Source organism: Meleagris gallopavo, chromosome 7, assembly GCF_000146605.3.
Source record: "Meleagris gallopavo isolate NT-WF06-2002-E0010 breed Aviagen turkey brand Nicholas breeding stock chromosome 7, Turkey_5.1, whole genome shotgun sequence".
Taxonomy (NCBI): Eukaryota; Metazoa; Chordata; class Aves; order Galliformes; family Phasianidae; genus Meleagris; species Meleagris gallopavo.
Genome location: NC_015017.2, coordinates 3,925,908 through 3,944,369, shown reverse-complemented (window position 1 = coordinate 3,944,369; position 18,462 = coordinate 3,925,908). Strand labels below are relative to the sequence as shown.

The window sequence follows — 18,462 nt, the reverse complement described above, 5'->3', positions numbered from 1 at the left end:
AAAAAAAAAAGCAGGAAAATAAATGTTCAAATCAATGTTAAATTGCTCCCAGCTTTAAGGCAAAAGCTCTGAGAATAAACCAAGCAATTCTGTGTTTCCACACTTCTTCTTGCAGTCTCCCAAAAGTTGCGTTTCACTCCCTTTTAACCCCTTCCATCCATCCTCAATCTTCCCACGATTTGTACAACAAAAACAGGACACTATTTCACAGCACAGCAAATTAAGATGCCGCACACAGTGAATTATTGCATTTACAGTTTCCTTTTAAAAAGTCATACTAATTAATGGCTTTAGCTAATCTCATTCTTATTCACAAGACAGCCTGTATTTATTTTGCAAAGGAAATGTTTAACTGGAATAGCCTACAGAGGTCTTCCTAACTCATCCGCAGCAGTTGTCTTCAGAAACAGCACCGTAGTCATATTTAAGATGTATGCTGTGTACAGCAGCTCTGATGGAAAGAGGAATAAAATTAGACAATTATTGCATTAATTATACGTTATATATATTTTTGTTTGGTGGCCTTAGCGCTTTTCGGATCAGGTGGGTCAGCTAGAGAAAAACAGCATCTAAAAGCTTTCTTATTAGCACTGCGAAGGGCACTGCAAGCAGGGGGTACAAACAGAGCCCAGCCCTGAATGCGGCACCAATACTCTCTGGCCATCCACCAGTGCACAGCAGAGGCAATCTCAGTCATGGCCACAGATAATAAATGACACACGACAGCATCCTGTCACTTCTTATCTAATGTAACTTTGCTGCTAGCTGTCATACTGTAGGGCTGCTCGGGGGCTCCTCCTCTGCGCTACAGGGAACAAAATGGGTGTTTTCAGCTCCTGATCCCATTTACTGTGTGGCTTCTGTATTTGCATGGGGGAGACGCGCCAAGCCTCAGGCAAATAATGAAAAAATAATAATTACCTAATGAATTCTCTGATTGATTTGACAAATGTTCTCCAAACATACAGAGAGGAAAATGGAATCTTTAATAATACACTCCTCAGTTTTGAATATACTCGCCCACGTCCAGCATTGTTTGCTGAGATGGCCCTGGCATCCCCACAGGCACTACAGGAGCTTCTGGTGGGAGCCCCTGGTGCTGGGCTCTGTTTGATGCAAAAACTGAGCTCTTAGGGAGGAAGGAGGGAGCTGGCATCCCCAGCTGGATGCAAAGGGACCTGCTGCCCTGCAGAGGTGACACTGTGCTCTCTATCCACTGACCATTGGCACGGACACGCACACATAAAACTGTGCTGAGTTTATGCCTACCGATAGGCAGAGAAAGACTTCAAGTGGTTTTGTCTGGTCTAAAACCTAAAGTCCACCTGGTTCAAGGTTGAATATGACAGAGGGTTGCCTGCCCATGCACGAGCTGGTACCTTATTATTGAAGGGGTTTAGCTGGGATGATCGACACAAAGAAAACCCCAAATGCTTGGAAAAGCTCAAGAAACCAACAGCCCTGGATCCACGAGATCAGTACACATCAGCCTTTGCGAGGACTGGCTTCTGCTCTGGCATTTTTGAGATTTCAGGTAGGACATAAACGAAGAGCTCTTCCATTTCACTGCTTCTCACCCCCTTTCCTGCAGGGGTGAGCAGACAGCATCAGATCAGACTTGCAAGGACCAGACACCACAAATCCTCCCATCTACAGGCTCATCTCTGAAAGCAACTCCCACCTCTTCCTCAGCTCTCTGAGAGAAGCCATAAAGCCTTCTGAAGGCAAAGGCCAAATACTGCATTTCCTAGGCTGCAAGCAGAAGGATTCTCGATGTGTTTATCTAAATTGAGTGTTGCTGATTTCTTTTGTACAGCTCCCCAGGGCTTCCCCATGCTGGCTGGCTGTAGGCCAGAAGAAAAGTATTTCGAGACTTACCAAAACTACATTCATCTTCCTCCTGATTCATATGCCCAAAAGAGTTTTTATAAATGACAATTGATGGAAAATGCTTTAATAGACTATAAATTCTGCCATCCCCTCTATGCCTGCTCCAGGCACCAGTTAAATATGGCAAAGAAGAACTATTTGTACATAAATAAATTATTCTTCTATGGAGAAAACTAGTCAGTGTGGGAGATCGGATCCAGTTCAATTAGTGCCTCTATGACAGTAATGAGAAAAATACTCTACCATGACCTATTGTAAATCTAAGAGAAAAGGCTCCAGCAGGGCGTTAGCAATTCCAGTGCTAATTGTACATAATTAAACAACGTAACAGCACAATTTACAATAATTTCAATGAAATTCAATGATTCACGAATTTACTAATTTTATTACCACATCTGTGTATCTTCGTTTTGTTACATTTATTATATTTCTTACAGAGGCAAAAGCTCTTTTCAGTAAAGTAAGAACTGACCTGCATTTTTATGAGTTTTCATTTCAAATCTCAACCTGGCCAAGAGAAGGCAGATCTGATGAAATGCCACGAGAAAAATCTATCCTTATTAGGTTGGAGAAAGTTCTCAAAGAATAAACATATCAGCAAAGGGGGAAAAGACCAATTTTTGGTTGACCGAAGCAAATCAAATATTAATCTTGAACGTGGCAAAGAGCTCCAGCTGGAGGGGAAGGAAAAATGCACTCAACAAAATCAAAAGACTCGTTGTTCTGCCATTTACTAAAATTACTTACTTAAAAAAATATATATATTTTTTTCACTTTCAGCTGAACAAAAATTTGCAGTTATCACAAAATAACATCTTCCCATTTATTTCTGTTGTTGTTTTGGTGCGATAGAAACCCTTTCACTTGGCTCAAACCTATCACGACCACTGCACTGAGGTGCCAAATACTTGTAAGACTTTGGCTTTTCCAGAAGTCAACTTCTCATGGTCACAAATCCTCCCTTCCCATCTCCATCATGCAGTTGACTGATGTCACTACATGGTTTCTCTTTTGACAATTTTACACAACATCATGCATTACCATTTTTCCCTATCATTTTCAGCTGGCAGCCCCAAGGGAGGACAGTTCCCTGAGGCTCTGAGTGTGCAGGAAGAGCTCAGAGTTAAAGCTAAAAGGGAATAATTCATTTGACTTTTAGCATTCAATTCACTCACTTGAATACCCGTTTGCTGTATGTATAGCATGTCTCTGTTTCAGCCTGCATCAGTGGATCCTCAAGAGGTGCTTAAGAAAAACAACCTTCTGGTTTAAATTTGCCATTGCTCCAGTGGAAAAGTTTTAGAGGTCTCCTGAGGAGGATTAGGAAAAAAAACAGTAAGGCGGAAACCCCCTAATGAAAACAAGAGGAATTAAATTAGGACTCCTAGAGACAAGGATGATTAGGCACCTTCTGGTATTTACAGGATGAAAATCTCTGCTGGGCACCAGGAAAAGGAGAAAGATCAGAGGTCTGAACGTAAAATAAGTTAGTGTGTACGAGAGGAGAATAAGATGGGAAATTCTGCCTTGAAAGACTCCTCCCAGACTCCAGGCACTGGCAAGATCAGGTCTGTGTGAGAAGCAGTGAGATACCCAATTTGCTGGGATCCCTGGGAGAAAAGTCTGTGTTTGGCCATCATCACAATCAAGCCATGGAGAGATCCAGTAAATGCTCTCCGGAAGACAGCAAAACAGTTTTGCACTGACAGCCCCAACATACAGGATTACAGCTGTAGTTGGGAAACTAGCACGTACGCCTTACCTGTCCTACTGCTCTCCTACCAGCCTTAGGATAGAATCATAGAGTCATTTAGGTTGGAAAAGACCTCTAAGACCACCTAGTCCAACTCCAACTCATCATCACCACCACGTCCCCTACACAATGTCCGTCAGTGCCATATATACCCTCTTCCTGAACACCTCCAGGGCTGTTGACTCCACCACCTCCCTTGTTGGTGTTTACACTCAGTTTACCCTCCCCGAATAGAGCAGAGCTCTAAGGAAGTGTATCAAGAACAAATTTCTATTAGTTGTCATCATTAGAACAATAAAATAAAAGAACAAAAGTCACCACTGCCCACAAACAGCTGGCAGCTCTTTCTCCAACAGCCACCTTCACCACTTGCACCATGTGCATTTCACTTTCTCTATCCTCGCCCTGCAAAGCAAGACAGAAAATCAAGGAGATGACCAAAAGGAGGGGTGGAGAAGCAACGGAAAACTGAAGCTCGGAAATAATAGGCAATGAAGTTGAAATGTGAATAACAGCCTTCCTTTTTTTTGTTTTTTTTCTTTCCCCTTCTGGTAGTATTAGTCCAAGCAGCACAGGCTTGTAAAATTCAAATCCCTTTCCACTGGGCTCATCAATCACTGGGGACACTGGCCCTTTACGCAACGGAAAGAGCCTCAAATTGGCTCCCACCAATAATAAAAGGAGGGAAAGGGAACAATCCTTTTAGAGGGCTGTTTAATAAATCTTGTCCAGACATGAGAAATGGAAAAGATTTCTTGGAAGACCGTGGCCATTCAGTCCCAAGCCACTTACATTATCGATGTATGCTTTTTCCAACAGGTATTTTAACATGAATTTTCATATTTTGATTCTTGTTACCCAGTGTCATCCAAAATTAAAAATTAAACTTGAAATATTTAAAAACAGGTGAAGATAATGAGTTGAGCTGATGGAATTCATATGCTGGCACTATTCCTGCTGCCTGTGCTTGCCTGGCTGCAAAAACACCAAAGAGCCCCTGTTGCTACTTCTCTATTTTCAGCAGTTGCTGACATTTTGCTGTAATTTATTCTTGTTTTCTCTCTTCTTCTTAAAAATAACAACATCACTACTCTTCTAATAATAAACCAACAGCTTCCAAGTCCAAAAGGCCTTTCAGCATAGGGCAGTTTCTGTCAGTGAACAGCAACTAAGGGCGGTGCTCACTAAGACTTATAGAACACCTCCAGTGCAGAGCCGCTCACACCATTTTGCCTTTGACTTCTTCCCTGTGGGATTTCCTCTGGGCAGCCTGTCCTTCCCAGCGCAGGGGTTCCACAGCCAGCAGCCAGCCTGATGAGTGTGGTTCTGGTGTGTTTGTGATGGTTTCCTTCTCTGCTTTCATCTGCCAGACCTGCTGAAGTCTCCTGCAAGCCACAAAGCTTTTCTGACATTCCTGCCTTTTAGATTCAGGGTTTCAAAGAAGAGCTGAAGGTTATGTTGATTATGCCCAAAGACAAGTTTCCAGAAAGCTGTAGGTTAAATAAAAAGGTGTTTTACTGTCACAGTGATCAGCCAAAACTGTTACTGAACCAGAGCATATGGGAGACGAAAGCCATCAGAGAAACATGTGATGTTACATGCTGCAAAGATTTGCTCTATCCAGCAGAGATCAAATGCAGCACGGAGGCAGAAGATGCATTTAGCTCAATTAAAAAAGACACAATAAAAACAAAACCTTGCACTAGATGAGATGGCAGCCCATTAGCTGGCAGTTAAATGAGGGCTAGGAAAAATCCCTGCCTCTTGAAAGCCCTGACACACAGAAGGCCTTTTGGATCTGAGAACCGAAGAAGGGCACTGGGAGATGTATCTGGTGGAGCTGAAGACACTGAGGGAACAAGTCTTTGCTGAAACCCAAGATGAAATCTCCTTATTTTGCTTCTGGGAAGTTCACGCCAACCCAGCACAACGGGATTAAAGGTTCTCGCAAATTAACATCCAGTGGACACTATTTGCAGCAGACCTGACAAATATTTGCATCAGCTATGGCTTCATAGAGTGATGCAGCATTAAAATTTCGTGGCAGAAAAAACCCTATTGCTTAAGCAGCTGTTGATTTTGGGCTCCTCACAAATGCTACAGACAGCAGTCACTGCAGAGTTGCCAGTGGCTTCACCTAGCAAAACCTCAGCTCTTAACAGACGTAAGAAGATGTTGGGTAATTTCCCCACAGAGGTCAGAGCTCCAACCCAATACTTTAGGTACAGCAGAACAGCAAAACTATTCGAACTTCAAAAGGAAACAAAAAATGACATTACACCTCAAATTGGAGGCACGTCTGGAGAACGATGAAATTTTATGCAAGGTGGAGAATTGCAAGCCAAATTATTTATTTTCACGCTGAAGTCACAGAGAGTGTGTGAACACTATTGATATAGACTAGAAAGCTCTGTGATGCACATCAGCACACGATGCACTGCATCACTGTTAGAACCCGTTAGCATGCAGACAGTAGTTACCTCTTCCATTAAATAGAAAGCGACTGGAAAGCAACACATTTTGGTCAAGCAACAGTGTTACAAGTCAAAACAAAAGAAAACCTGTTTTAATTATTTACCTGACATTTACATCTCAAATACTTGCAGGCAGCTGCACTCAGCCCTGCACTGCTCGTCCAACACACGCTGAGCTGATCCCAAGGCATGACACTGCAGGGATGCTGCAGGAGATGCACACATACCCATGTGAGTACAGATTTGTATCTTCCAGACCTATCCACAGAAATGTTAGCTGGCCTAGTAGGAGCACGTGTAGCAATGGCATTAATTCAGCATTCTGGGAATCTGCTGTTTGGTCAGCCTAACCCAGCTGGATCAATTTTCCAAGTGAGGGGCCAAGCCCAATGGGTGGGCTACCTCTTCGGAAGGAATAAAAGAGGTTTTTCTACTTAATTAAGACTTCTCCTAATTAAGAGAAAAGTGCTCCTCCTGCACTGCTGTCAGGTGTTCCCTCACACCATCCAAAATCCCAAAGAGCTTTATAGGGGGGCTACAAGGGGAGAATACTGGCCATAATGCCATCAAGAAAAAAGCAGAGTGAACATATGTTGGTATGACAGAATTGCCTCATCCATGACAAACATCACTTCCTGATGAGCTCTGATCATAAGTGTTTGATTTTGTATTTGATCAGTGTGAGTGATTTTGGTGTCATCCAATGCAGGACACTTACAGGCAACCCAAGACATAAATGGCCTTTTAACCACATTTCATTCTTATACATAAATTGTTCTGTTAAAATAATTCATTGTATCCTAATGAAATGAGCATGATGGGCTGGAGGAAGGAATGAACACTCACTGCCCAGTGATGGATATTGATGCTCAGGGATGGAGGAGCTGTAAAGGAAGATCTATTGGTTGTGCCTGGAACGGTTTTGTCTTCATTTTACATGCTACGAGCGAACTGAGCGCTGGTTTTGGGGTATAATTGATCTATAGCTTGAAACAAATCAACTCCACAGCTATGTGAAGAGATGAAGTGGTGGATAATCTGCAGTTTAAAACTGGCTGTTCTGCTGAGATCAAATGTCTGTTTTGGCACCGAGCTGATGAGCTGACAAGGGAGCAGTTCAGCACCCAGCGTCACCACTGGGCAATGCTGCTTCAGCTCCAGCCACACTGACACCAGGGCCACCCATGGCAGGCTGGGTTGTGCCACAGAGGTCTGCCTGTTTTTGAGACGGTACTTCACCTGCCCACAAGAACACCAAGTGAAAGGGACGGAAATAAAAGGCAGATGGGGGCTTGCAGGCTTTGCTTTCTCCTTCATCACCTCCTGTACTTTTAACTACAAGAGCCTTTTCCAAAGCGCTTGAAAGTCCCTGTGGTTGCAACCATCCCGAGAACACACAGTCTTCTCTTTTACTTAAAAATCCCCTCCTCTCCTGAGAAATTTAAAAAAATGTGGTTTTTTTTTAATCTAAGACCTATTAGGTCATGTTTTCCACATCCTTATCAAAGCAAGGCAGTTCTTTACAGCAGATACATTTTCTAGCTGATCACTCAGCGGGATTGAAAGGAATCCAGCAACATCATCTGCTTCCTGAAGAGGGTATTTTGCAGTTTTGCAGAGACAGCCATTAATTCCTTGATATTCATTATAGATTTTCCTTTCTCAGGCTTTCACTCTGCTCAGTGTTCTTGAAGGATGAACGGCCACTATTATTCCTGAGGCGAGTACTACACATGTGCCTCCCTGTCCCTCTCACTGCCCCCTGTCCATTTTGCAGAGGACACCACAGATGCAGGGGCTGGCAGCTGTTTACAAAAGCCCCCTTTCCAAATCCTTTCTATGCACAAATTAGTAAGGTATGGAAAGGGTTTAAAGCAATAGGCTTTCCAATCTGGAGGGAGCAATCTGCCTGCCATCAGCTATGTGCTGAGATGGGTTTCCTTGCTGATGGTTAAAGATCACTTGGATTTATCAAACTCTTTATAGTGTTTCACAACTCCTTTGTTGGCACCTGAGGTCTGAATCAGTCCCAAAATATCAGAAATCAGAATGAGATCCTGCCACCATTTAAACTGGTAGGCCATTCAGCTGCATCCTTTGCATCCTATTCAGACGGAATGGCATTTACTTTGAGGGTCTCCTGTCTCCAGTTTAGGCTCCTCAAGGTTGTTTTCTCGAAGCATGAGCAAAGGCTCTGATACAGAATGCATTCTTGATGTAACCTCTCCTTCCAGTAGGCAACATTAAGTTATCACTTATTTTCCCCACACAGAAAAGTGCAGGTTTCTTCAAAACTAATGCGGTATTTCCACCCTCCTTTCGACATTTTCAAGTTCATTACACTCAGGTAGTACCACAAAGCATATCATTCCTCCTCTCTGGCAAGACTAATCACCACAAAAGGGGAAAAAGGAACACTACACACTATTCAATATAGAACATGGACATTATTAGCCTCCTACCTGACTTCAAACACAAGCGCAAGAGACATAGAATGGCCTGGCTTGAAAAGGACCACAGCGATCATCCAGTTCCAACCCCCTGCTACGTGCAGAATCACCAACCAGCAGACCAGGCTGCCCAGAGCCACATCCAGCCTGGCCTTGAATGCCTCCAGGGATGGGGCATCCACAACCTCCTTGGGCAACCTGTTCCACTGCATCACCAGCCTCTGCGTGAAAAACTTCTTCCTAATATCCAACCTAAACCTCCCCTGCCTCAGTTTTAAATCATTCCCCCTTGTCATATCGCTATTTTCCCTTGTAAACAGTAATCAAAAAGAAGTCAAAATGAATGCTTGTACTCAACCACCCAAACAGGTACTGCTCTCATTGGATCCCCATGGCTTTAGCCAAGACCTCCCAGCTGGACCTGCGATGATGTTTGGTGCTGGGGACACTCCAGAAACACCTGTTTACAAGCTCCATGAAGGCCCTGGCAAGCCCTGCACAGTGGAGTGGCAGCCGCAAGGACATGGCTTTTGGACCTCTGGTGGATGGGTGGACGTTCAGGAAGGCCACCTCCTCCTGTGCTAGTATCAGGGCTGGGGGGAGAGTTAATGCTGCTAAATGCTGCAATCTGCACAATTCTGCTGACGGTTCCGAACTATAAAAGCCCTCTGGCAGGCAGCTACAGAGGAAACCTTTAAAATTGATCTGGTTTAGCACAAAAACTGTTGGCTAAGCCTCCATCCATCCCTCTGCTCCTCCACCCCTTGACACAGCTTACAGCAAAAGACTTTGCTTTCCCTTTCATATAGCTTTTAACAGCAATTCAAGCCCATTGATCCAGGACTCTGAGTTGGTGTATTACAATGCAAGATTATTCAGCTCTCTGACAGTCAGTTTGTTAAATTTCATTTTATTCCACAGTAAAATGGGATTCGAGTGAGGGAGGGCTAGGGGAAAAACTGTCGATTCATTCCCTAAATGCTGGGAAAAAGCAAAAAAGATACTTGAAGGAAAGCACAGAATCCTTCCACATTCCACAGAATGCATATCACTCCACAACAATTAGATATCTCTGTAACCACCTATGCCTCACCTGGCCCTCTCTTGGCTTCATTCTCTGCTCCGTGGCAGGATTTGAGATAATGGTTGGACAAAGAGGAGAAGAAATAATCCTAAGAGTCACCTGACTGGAGTTTGCCAGGGAACAGTATAGAACAGGAGAGGTTCCTCCAGTGTCAAGTTAGGGTTAGGATTAGACTCAGAACTCACTGCACTCACCACTGGCACCAAATGCAGACAGCCCTCTTTCTGTGGTACAAAGAAAAGCACTCCTTTCCTTTCTAACCTAATAAATCCATTTATAATTTTAAAGTGTTTGCAACCAGACTTTTTTTTTGTTGTTGTTGGTTAGCTTAACTTTACTTCCTTGCTTGATTTAGCACAGCTTCAATTAAGCTGGCATTTCCCAACACATAGGTATGGGAAAGGTTTACATTTACAAGAGGAAGATTATTAAGAGCATAAGGTAGTTGAAAGGGAAAGCATAACTCATTTCACTTGCCTGGAGGGCAGAAGAGCTTCTAAGAGAAACACTGCCTAATTAAGAAGGTTTGCACTGTTCTATGTTTAATAACATTCTCCTCCCACCAGCAGTGCCTTTACAGTGCCGGCCCAGCGTTCTGGGATGCTGGCTTTGCTAAACACCTTACGGATACACATCCCTGCAAGAACACTCCCGTACCTGCCTGGCCTCTGCAAGATGCTGGAGGGGCTGGCAAGGGTTATCAGGGTCAGTGTGAAGGACAGATCTCCAGATCTCTGCCCCGCATCAGGAGGGGTTCAGGAACCTGGAAAGCGCTGGGTGCCGGCACACCACCCCACATGAAAACAGGAGGCTTTGCTGCAGCCATGAGAACAGGATGGCAGGAGGAAAAGGGATTGGTGATGTGGAGCATGTGTGTGGGTTTGGGTTGCTGTGAATAATTTAAGTGAGACTTCTTTTATCTCTCAAGAGTTGCTATCACTGCCACGCACATGAATCAGACAGGCTTCCAGGGCGGCAGGAGGTGGGGTGCCTTCAGTTACAATGGGAGCTGAAAGGGAGAGGCTAAAAGAGAGCTTAAAGAGACTTCTTAATTACTCTGGACTTCAAATCTCTACCTGCCATCCTCTCATCTCCACGTGTGACACAGCTGAAGGACATTCTCCCAAACTGAAGGCTTCTCCCCCAAGGCAGGGGCAGCTGGAGAGCAGGGAAGTGCTTGCCCAAAGCTGGCAATGTGGGAGACCAAGCCTCAGTTGGGATCAGTCCCTCTGGTGGATCCCTGCCACCCCGAGCTCTGCTGGATGGGAGCTGGATGATGCCTGGCACACAGCTGCTTGAACTGACCTGGGTCATAGCAGGAGCTGGCATTTATGCAGCACGCTGCTCCTCTCACAAACACAAGTGGTTATTTCAAAGTCTGTCTTACATACGAAGTCACCAAAAATAATTGCTGAATTAATGGGGACATCGTTAACGTACATATATTTGGCTATGGCTTGGCAAACCCAGCTTGAGGATTAATTGTATATTAATTCTCTTCTAGGTTTGCTTTGCAGAAGCTAAAAATTTAATTCAAACAGAAGAGTGCCAGCTTGCACAGTCTTTAAGTTACACTTTGAGCCTCAAAGCCAAGCCAAAGCTGCACTGCAGAGCAGCCCTGGGACTGTTTGGCAGTGCCGGTGGGAAAAAGAGGATGGCAGAAAGACAGAATGGCAGTGATGGGTTTATCACATTACTGAAGGTGCAGGAGGTTGACTCTGTGTATGCAAGAGAAGCAATCCTCCTGGCCCAGTTATCCTGCCTGCTGCAATGCCCTGGGCAGCCATGAAAATAAAAGAACAGAGATGGGAGGAGTGTAAAAACAGAGTGGAAAGCAGGCTTTGGGAACCAGCAAAAAGATGAGCCGAGTGAGAGATGGAGCTGCAGAGTTTGTAAACAACATTAAAAAAACACTCTGCAAGAGCTGGACAGAAATAGCTGCATGCCGAGCTGCAGGGCTAGGAGCAAAAGCAAATGCATTTGTTTAACCCTGTGCTCCTCCTGCTGCGGCCGATGGCTTCAGGGTTATTTGTCACTGGAGGGAGCACGAACAGCCAGGCACTATGGGGCTGTCCTGGCAAGAGAGCAGGGAGGGAGCAGGTGGGGGATCAGGGGTCACACAGGCAGCTCTGGGTAAGGGGGCTGCTGGAAAGGGCTCCTGGGGAGTCGGGGGGTTGGGATGGTGCTGGAGGAGGTGATGTTAGGGACTGCACGGTGTGTAACATTGGTCTTCAGCACGGGTGCTTGCTGCATGCAAGTGTTGTCTCACCCCACAGGTACAAAACAGTGTGAATACTGCTGGCAGGTAGTAGTGAGGGAGGAGAGCAGGAAAACACAGTGCTTCTGGAGGTGATGGGGAAATGCTGATCCCCGCCCTGAGGTTGCTGGAACCACACTTTTATTTCATCATTTCACTTCTTACTGTATCATGGCACTGCACTGTTCTCAAGGCATGGTTGCAGCATGGCTTGCCATCTGACCACCCGTTTCTGCATGCAGGATGGATCTGGATGACCCCACAAACACGAGCTGTTGCAATCAATACTCCCTGTCAAGATTATTTTAAGCTACAGCTTCTGCAGAAGCAAAGGGAAAGGAAAGAAAAAGCCATCCTCCAGGAGAAGAGCTGTACCACAGATACATCATGCAGCTGGCCTCTGCTCCCACTCCACCCTCTGAGTTTGGGATCCAACTTGCTTCAAACACATCTCAGGTTCATCCAACACAGTTGGCAGCGGATCCCAGCCAGTGTAAAACAATTTGTCCATGCCAGGAGCACAGCCTGGCATGCCCCTGGCCTCTTGTAACCCACCCAGCACAGCAGCTGCCTTGATTGCTTTTGTGTGCCTCAGCCAGATAAAGGCAGAAGGTCAGAGGTGTCCTCTTTCCACAGAGGTGGCTTGTGTGGCACACACTGCCCTGCCCAGCACACTGTTCCACTCAGCTCTGATGCTTTGTATTCTAATGGGAAGGTGCTGGGAAGGCAATTACAAATAAATAAGTGTGCATATTTGATTTCCAGGTCTGGTATTACATGGAGGCCTCTTGCCAGCCAAAGATGATACTAGCTGGTGAGGCTGTCCAGGTGCAACTCACTGCAGGAGAGATGCCACAGGGCAACTATACCCCTCTAATACTTTCTAGGGATGGACTACAATGCACTTCTGGAGAAAATTTCTACAGACAGAGCCACTGTACAGCACTTCCTTTTTGGGACCTCCCTGTCCCTCATCCAAGCCTGCCAGCTGGGAATTCATCTCACTGCAGAAGAGGACACAGGGCTGTTCCCTGTGGTGATCTGCTGAGCAAACTGGACTCCTGTCATGGAGCTCCTCATCTCAGCACGTAGGTTCAGCCTGCAGGCTCTCTCCTGCTTGTCAAGGCAGCCAGAGCTTTTGGAAGGGTCTGCACAGACCTGTTTTGTTGCAGGAGACTAGAAAGCTTTTCAAAACTACACAGTACTTATTTTTCTGACCAGATGCAGCTCTGAACGCTGATGGGCAGCGAGGTGTGCAACAACTCCAGCTTGTGCTGGAAGCCTCCCTCAGAGGAGCTCTGTCTGAACCAGTCTTCCTCCAAGACTGAACACAACCAGAAGCAAAAATAAACTATATTCTCCATAGAAAACTCCAGTCTTCACATTCCACCTGCCTCAAAGTTTAAGTGTCGCTGTAAGGAAAATAATAAATATGGGCTCAGAGCACACAGTTATGCATGTTGACAGAGAGAAGAAGGGGCTACACATTTTTGCAGAAACTGCAGCAGCAATAAAGCTGCCTGCCACATAGCTCATACCCAGCAAACAACAGGCAGTGCTAACAGCCCTGGTTCAGGGAACTACAGCAGCATTGCTAAGGTAAATGAAGAAAGAATTTAAAAAAGCAGTGGTAGCTCATTTCTGAAGGCCATTGATTGCATTTAGAAATAAGTTTCACAATCGTTTGGGAGAGTTATTGCAGTGCGTGGTGCAGAACTTCAGTCATGTCTTCAAAAATAAATAATCTGAATTGGTTAAATAAAACCCAGGGACAAGAAGACAATCTTCTGACTGTGAACTGCTGAAAGGCTGGGGGTTGGTCAGAGATAGGAGTCGTTTACCAAACGTGTTGAAGAGGAGTGCCTATAGAAGATGGTTTTGTGGTATACTAGTTTTGTATTTCATTTAGAACATTCAGTACAGAAATGCTATTACAAAAGTAAGAACTGCCCACAAAACAAGCTGTCAGTTTTGCCAAGTGGCCTAAAGCAGGGTCCTGCTTCTGGAATCAGTCATTTGCAATAGGTATCTGATCTACAACAGGTATCTGATCTACAATAGGTATCTGATCTACTAGGAAATTCCAGACAGGGAGAAAAATCTCAGCTCTGCCTCCACAAGAGGACCTCACACCACGACCCCTCTCCCCAGTTTGGCTGCCCACAAGCAGGTGATACCCTGCTCCCCAAACCAAAACAGCAGACGTATGCTCCCAGCCCACACCAAATCAGGAGTGCTAGGAAGAACATGGAGCATGTTCAAAAAGCCAAGGGAATGCAGTGCCACTGTGCTCAATGGACAGATACACAGACAACCCAAACCACTGATGGCCTGCTTGAAGGTAAGGTCGGAAATTTTTCCAGGAGACTGAGGAGAGCAAACTGGCAGAACGTCACAGTGCAGGATGAGTTCAACATATTGAAGTCAAGGAGACAAATGGCCTTTCATTTACTTATCTCCCATCTGCCACCTTCATTTGGCCATTCAAATCATTTTTCAAGCGATAAAACAAGTAATATTGCCTAACTAATGAATGTTGAATTATCGGTGTAAATATGCCAAATCTTATTTATTTATTCTCCTCACTAAGAACGTGTTCTCCTCTGGTTTTCTATTTTAATGACCACCATTTATCATATATTACCTAGAATTTTAGTTTGCTGGGTGTTGTTTCAAGTTCTGCTCTTTGCTGGGACTTCTGTGAGAGTGCAGTCTCAGGTACAACAAGCAATAACACCAAAAAAAAGCAATAGTAACTGTCGCCAAGAAGCAAACGTGACCAGACCACCATCTTTCATTCCCAGCACCCTTTTTCCTTGCTCTCATTTGCTGATTTTAGTGCCACATTGCTGCTAACGTTTAACTCTCCTTATGGCAGCTCTCCACAAGGAACAGTGATTCCCTCATTGATGATTAATTTGCTTTCCCTACCTATTCCTGGTCAAAGTAGGAAGGATGGGAAGCTGAAGCGGGTAAACTATCTGCAATGAATTTGGCAGCATGCACAATGACTCCACTGGGGGTTCTGGGGAGCTTCTGGAACCCCAGTGATGCCTGAAGCAGTTCAGGGATCCTGCCCTCGTACGAAATCTATGCAGTGAGCAACATTAGTCCAGCTGCCCCAAGGCTATCTATTTCAGAGCACAAGCACATATGCGTTTTCCCCACCTGTCACAACTGTGAAATGCACAGATAGCATTTACTTCCGAGGCATTCGTCGCTCAAATTAACAGGCAACCTGTTAGTCTGAGTGCAATTAGCACCCCAAACTGCGCTCCAGACGTGTATCTGGTAGTGGGATTCTGCTTGCAGATCTTTCAACAACTTTGAGCAAATAAAGGCCGATGTACAGAGCAGAAATCCTGTGAAATCCCCAACAAATTTAACATGAAGCACAGCTAAGCACACTGTTAGAGAATCTGCTTTGCTGTTGTTAGAACCCATTACAGAAAGTTCAGGTTTCTGTGAACTGAAGCTGAGCACCAGGCTCACCCGTGAGCCAGCAAGCAAGTGCCTAGGTGTAACACAACCTGTGGGGCTGTCTGCTGCTAGACTGGAACTCCTCCACTCCCCTACGTGCTTCTTATGAAAATGGCACTTACACACAGACACACATCTCAAAATGTGACCTGAGAGCTTTGCAGAATGAGATGTGAGCGATTCCACCCAACACAAATCTGTGCCACGGGCTGACTTCTATTTGAGAGCATGACCTGTGCAGCCTGTAAGCCCATCACCATGAGCCATGTTTCCTGCCGTGGCCCTCATACTTAGGCACCAAGTTTCTTCCATACTTGCAGTCACATTGCCTGCAGCATCCTCCAATGCCAGCCTGTGAGTGTTGGATCACCACCAACTAGGACACTTTTTCCAACATAATCAATTTTGGCATGCCAAATAGCAATGGGCTTAAATTCTTTTAATTGGGCATTCACTTCCTACTCAATGTAGTTGCTAACATCTTAACAGGTAACACACAGAACATGACAAAATACTCCTCCTCAAACCCAAAGGGTAAAAGCACATTATTTATACAAAACAGTAAATTCTCTCAAGTGAGACACTGCAAGAGCACACAACCCCAGCTCCATGGGGGTAGGACAGCCTTGAACTATCACAGACCTCCTCCAGACGCTGAATGGTCCATTAGGCTCATAAATCCAGCCTAGCATCCACAGCTACTCCTCTATATGCATAAGATGAAAGAAATAAAGAGGAGGTTGCTTACCCTCAGGAAGGAGAGGTCTCTGTTGTGCTCGATGCTGGTGATTTCCAGGTTGCCCATAACTACCTCGCAGTTCTCATAGTACTTGCGCAGGGCCCGGTACTGCTGCTCCAGGTCAGAGAGGGAGCTCAGCTTGTTCTCTGTGCCAGCACACACTGCAAGAAACAACAAGCACAGTCAGGTGAGCAAGGAAACACAGGAGCAAAGAAAGAGGTAAGTTTTATATCCAGGGATACAGGCGACTGCAATAAACATTCTGAATTATTCACAGGATTGGGTATGAGCAGCAGTGGGAAGACTCATGGTCACCTCAGCCAGCTAAACACCTCTCACCAAAGGGAGGTGCTGGTATTTACTGCTGCATATGCAGCAACACAAAACAAATGGATAACAGCCCACAAATTAAAGGACAGGGGGACAGAGAGACCTGAGCGGACCCACAACGCCCAGCACTCTTCCTATCAGCTGATGTCTAGAAGGGTCTGCCAAAAAATCAAGAGCAAGCTACCCAAAAGGCTTGGACCCAGCATCCTTCTCCCTCCTCTCCCCTAGAGTCCCCAGCTCTTCCCTGCTTAGCACAGTTCAACATAAGAAAGGGAAGAGGAAGCAGTCTTTCCGTAAGCCACCAGACTGTGATCTGAATGCACGAGGGAGATGTGTGAGATGAGTGAGGCAATCCCAGCCTAATACAGTCAGTTTTCAGAAGCTATTCTTTAATATTACAGTACTCTGATCTTGAAGTCCGGTTCAAAGCTACTGCTGAATTATTGCTTTGCTCTGTCTGTTAGATGGCCGTGCATCAAGCAGGGACAAAAATGAAGCCGGTAAAAAAATAAAGCAGCAGCATTTTACAGCAGCATTACTTCATGTAGCTCTCAGCCTGTTTGACAGCAATACTACTTAAACGTTTGATCGTGCTGTTGGGCTTCTTCATGTTGCACACTTACTTTTCCTCTTTACCTACAGCTTCTGGGACGTTCTCACCTGTGGGCAAATTAATCTGCGTACACCCAGACTTTTGAAATGGGCATTATTGCTCCCAATTACAAAATCAGTTTGTTTGCTTTTTCCTTGAAAGCAGCAGCAGCAGCAGCATCTATCACAACAAGATTGACTATGTTTCCAGCCGAATAAGTATTATTCTGGCTTACGGCTCCCGAGGACTAATAAATAATTTCTGTTCCGTTTTGCAATCGCTGCTAAGGATCAGCATAGCTCAGAAAACAATTCCAGCAGCTCAGCTAATAAAGCTATCCACCGCAACGCTGCCGTTTCATGTTGCACACACATTAAATGTTTCGTGAAAGCTAATTTAGCCATTTCTTGCTGTAGGGAGGCAGAACATTTGGAGCCTGCTCTTGCAGCAACAAGACTGAAACCAGTCGAGATGGAAAATGATGTGCCAATGCAAAATAATAGGAAAGCCAGGCAAATGACTGGGCTGTTTGTCTCCTGCAGAAGAATGGAGCTGGGAGAGCACTTCCATCCTTTCCACGGTCTTTCAAGCTGCATCAGGCATTTATATGTTGTAGCATCTCTGAAATAAAGTGCCAAAATAAACATGAGTGCGACAAAGTGCGTTTCCTTGTCGTGCCATACAAAACACTGTCATCTATATTTCATAAAGAATCTCTTCAAAGCACTTTGTCGTACCTTGGTAAACACGGTATCTTACATAGCCCCAGAAACTGATGAATGGTATGAAAATAAAGATTATATGTTGAAAGCAGTCCCTGCAGCATATCCACTCTTGGGTTCATAAAAACTACTAATACATCTGTCTTTAACAGTGGTCTAAACAGTATTAGCTTGAATACATTCCCAGCCTGTAGCTTCTCCCAGCACTGGATCTGAATGTAAACCTGAGAGCAAGCATGCTCCTGACTTGCCCAGCAGATTTTGCACAGGTGTCTCGATGTGGGAAACCCTTCAAAGACATTTGATGCTGCCCACACCGGAGAAACTGACATCCCTATATGCACTTGCATACACGAACCCAAAGAGCTGCTGACCTGTGCCAGGCTACCAATGTGCTGTGATGCTCTTAACTCCATTTCTTTACAAAACACTCTCTCTCTTGGGACTGCAGCAACAAACCTTGCAAAGTAGCTATAGGAAGATGCCTAGAGATGGCCACCTCTAACATCACCTTCCCAGCACCTTCAGACTCCGGCAGTCCTGTGCCAGCTTCTCATTTAAATCCCATACCTGGTCCATGTGGGGCAGCTGCACACAGAGCATCCTCCTGCTGTGCTAAGCGCAACCAGCAGAAACAAAAATGGAAAACTTACAATTCCTGCTCCCAATGACCCGGAGTAGATCTACAGCT

The 18,462-nt window shown here is 45.1% G+C and overlaps 1 protein-coding gene across 4 annotated transcripts in view; it reads right to left on the bottom strand.

Annotated features, from left to right (window-relative positions):
- ERBB4 (erb-b2 receptor tyrosine kinase 4) overlaps positions 1-16,281 on the bottom strand; it is a 322,379-nt gene extending 306,098 nt beyond the window's left edge. For all 4 annotated transcript variants that reach the window (XM_031554101.1, XM_031554102.1, XM_031554103.1 and 1 more), the window contains exon 1: positions 16,137-16,281. In XM_031554101.1, the coding sequence (XP_031409961.1) occupies positions 16,137-16,193 (57 nt within the window). In that variant the 5' untranslated portion in view covers positions 16,194-16,281. The remainder of the gene's footprint in view (positions 1-16,136) is intronic.
- Positions 16,282-18,462: the final 2,181 nt, after the last annotated feature.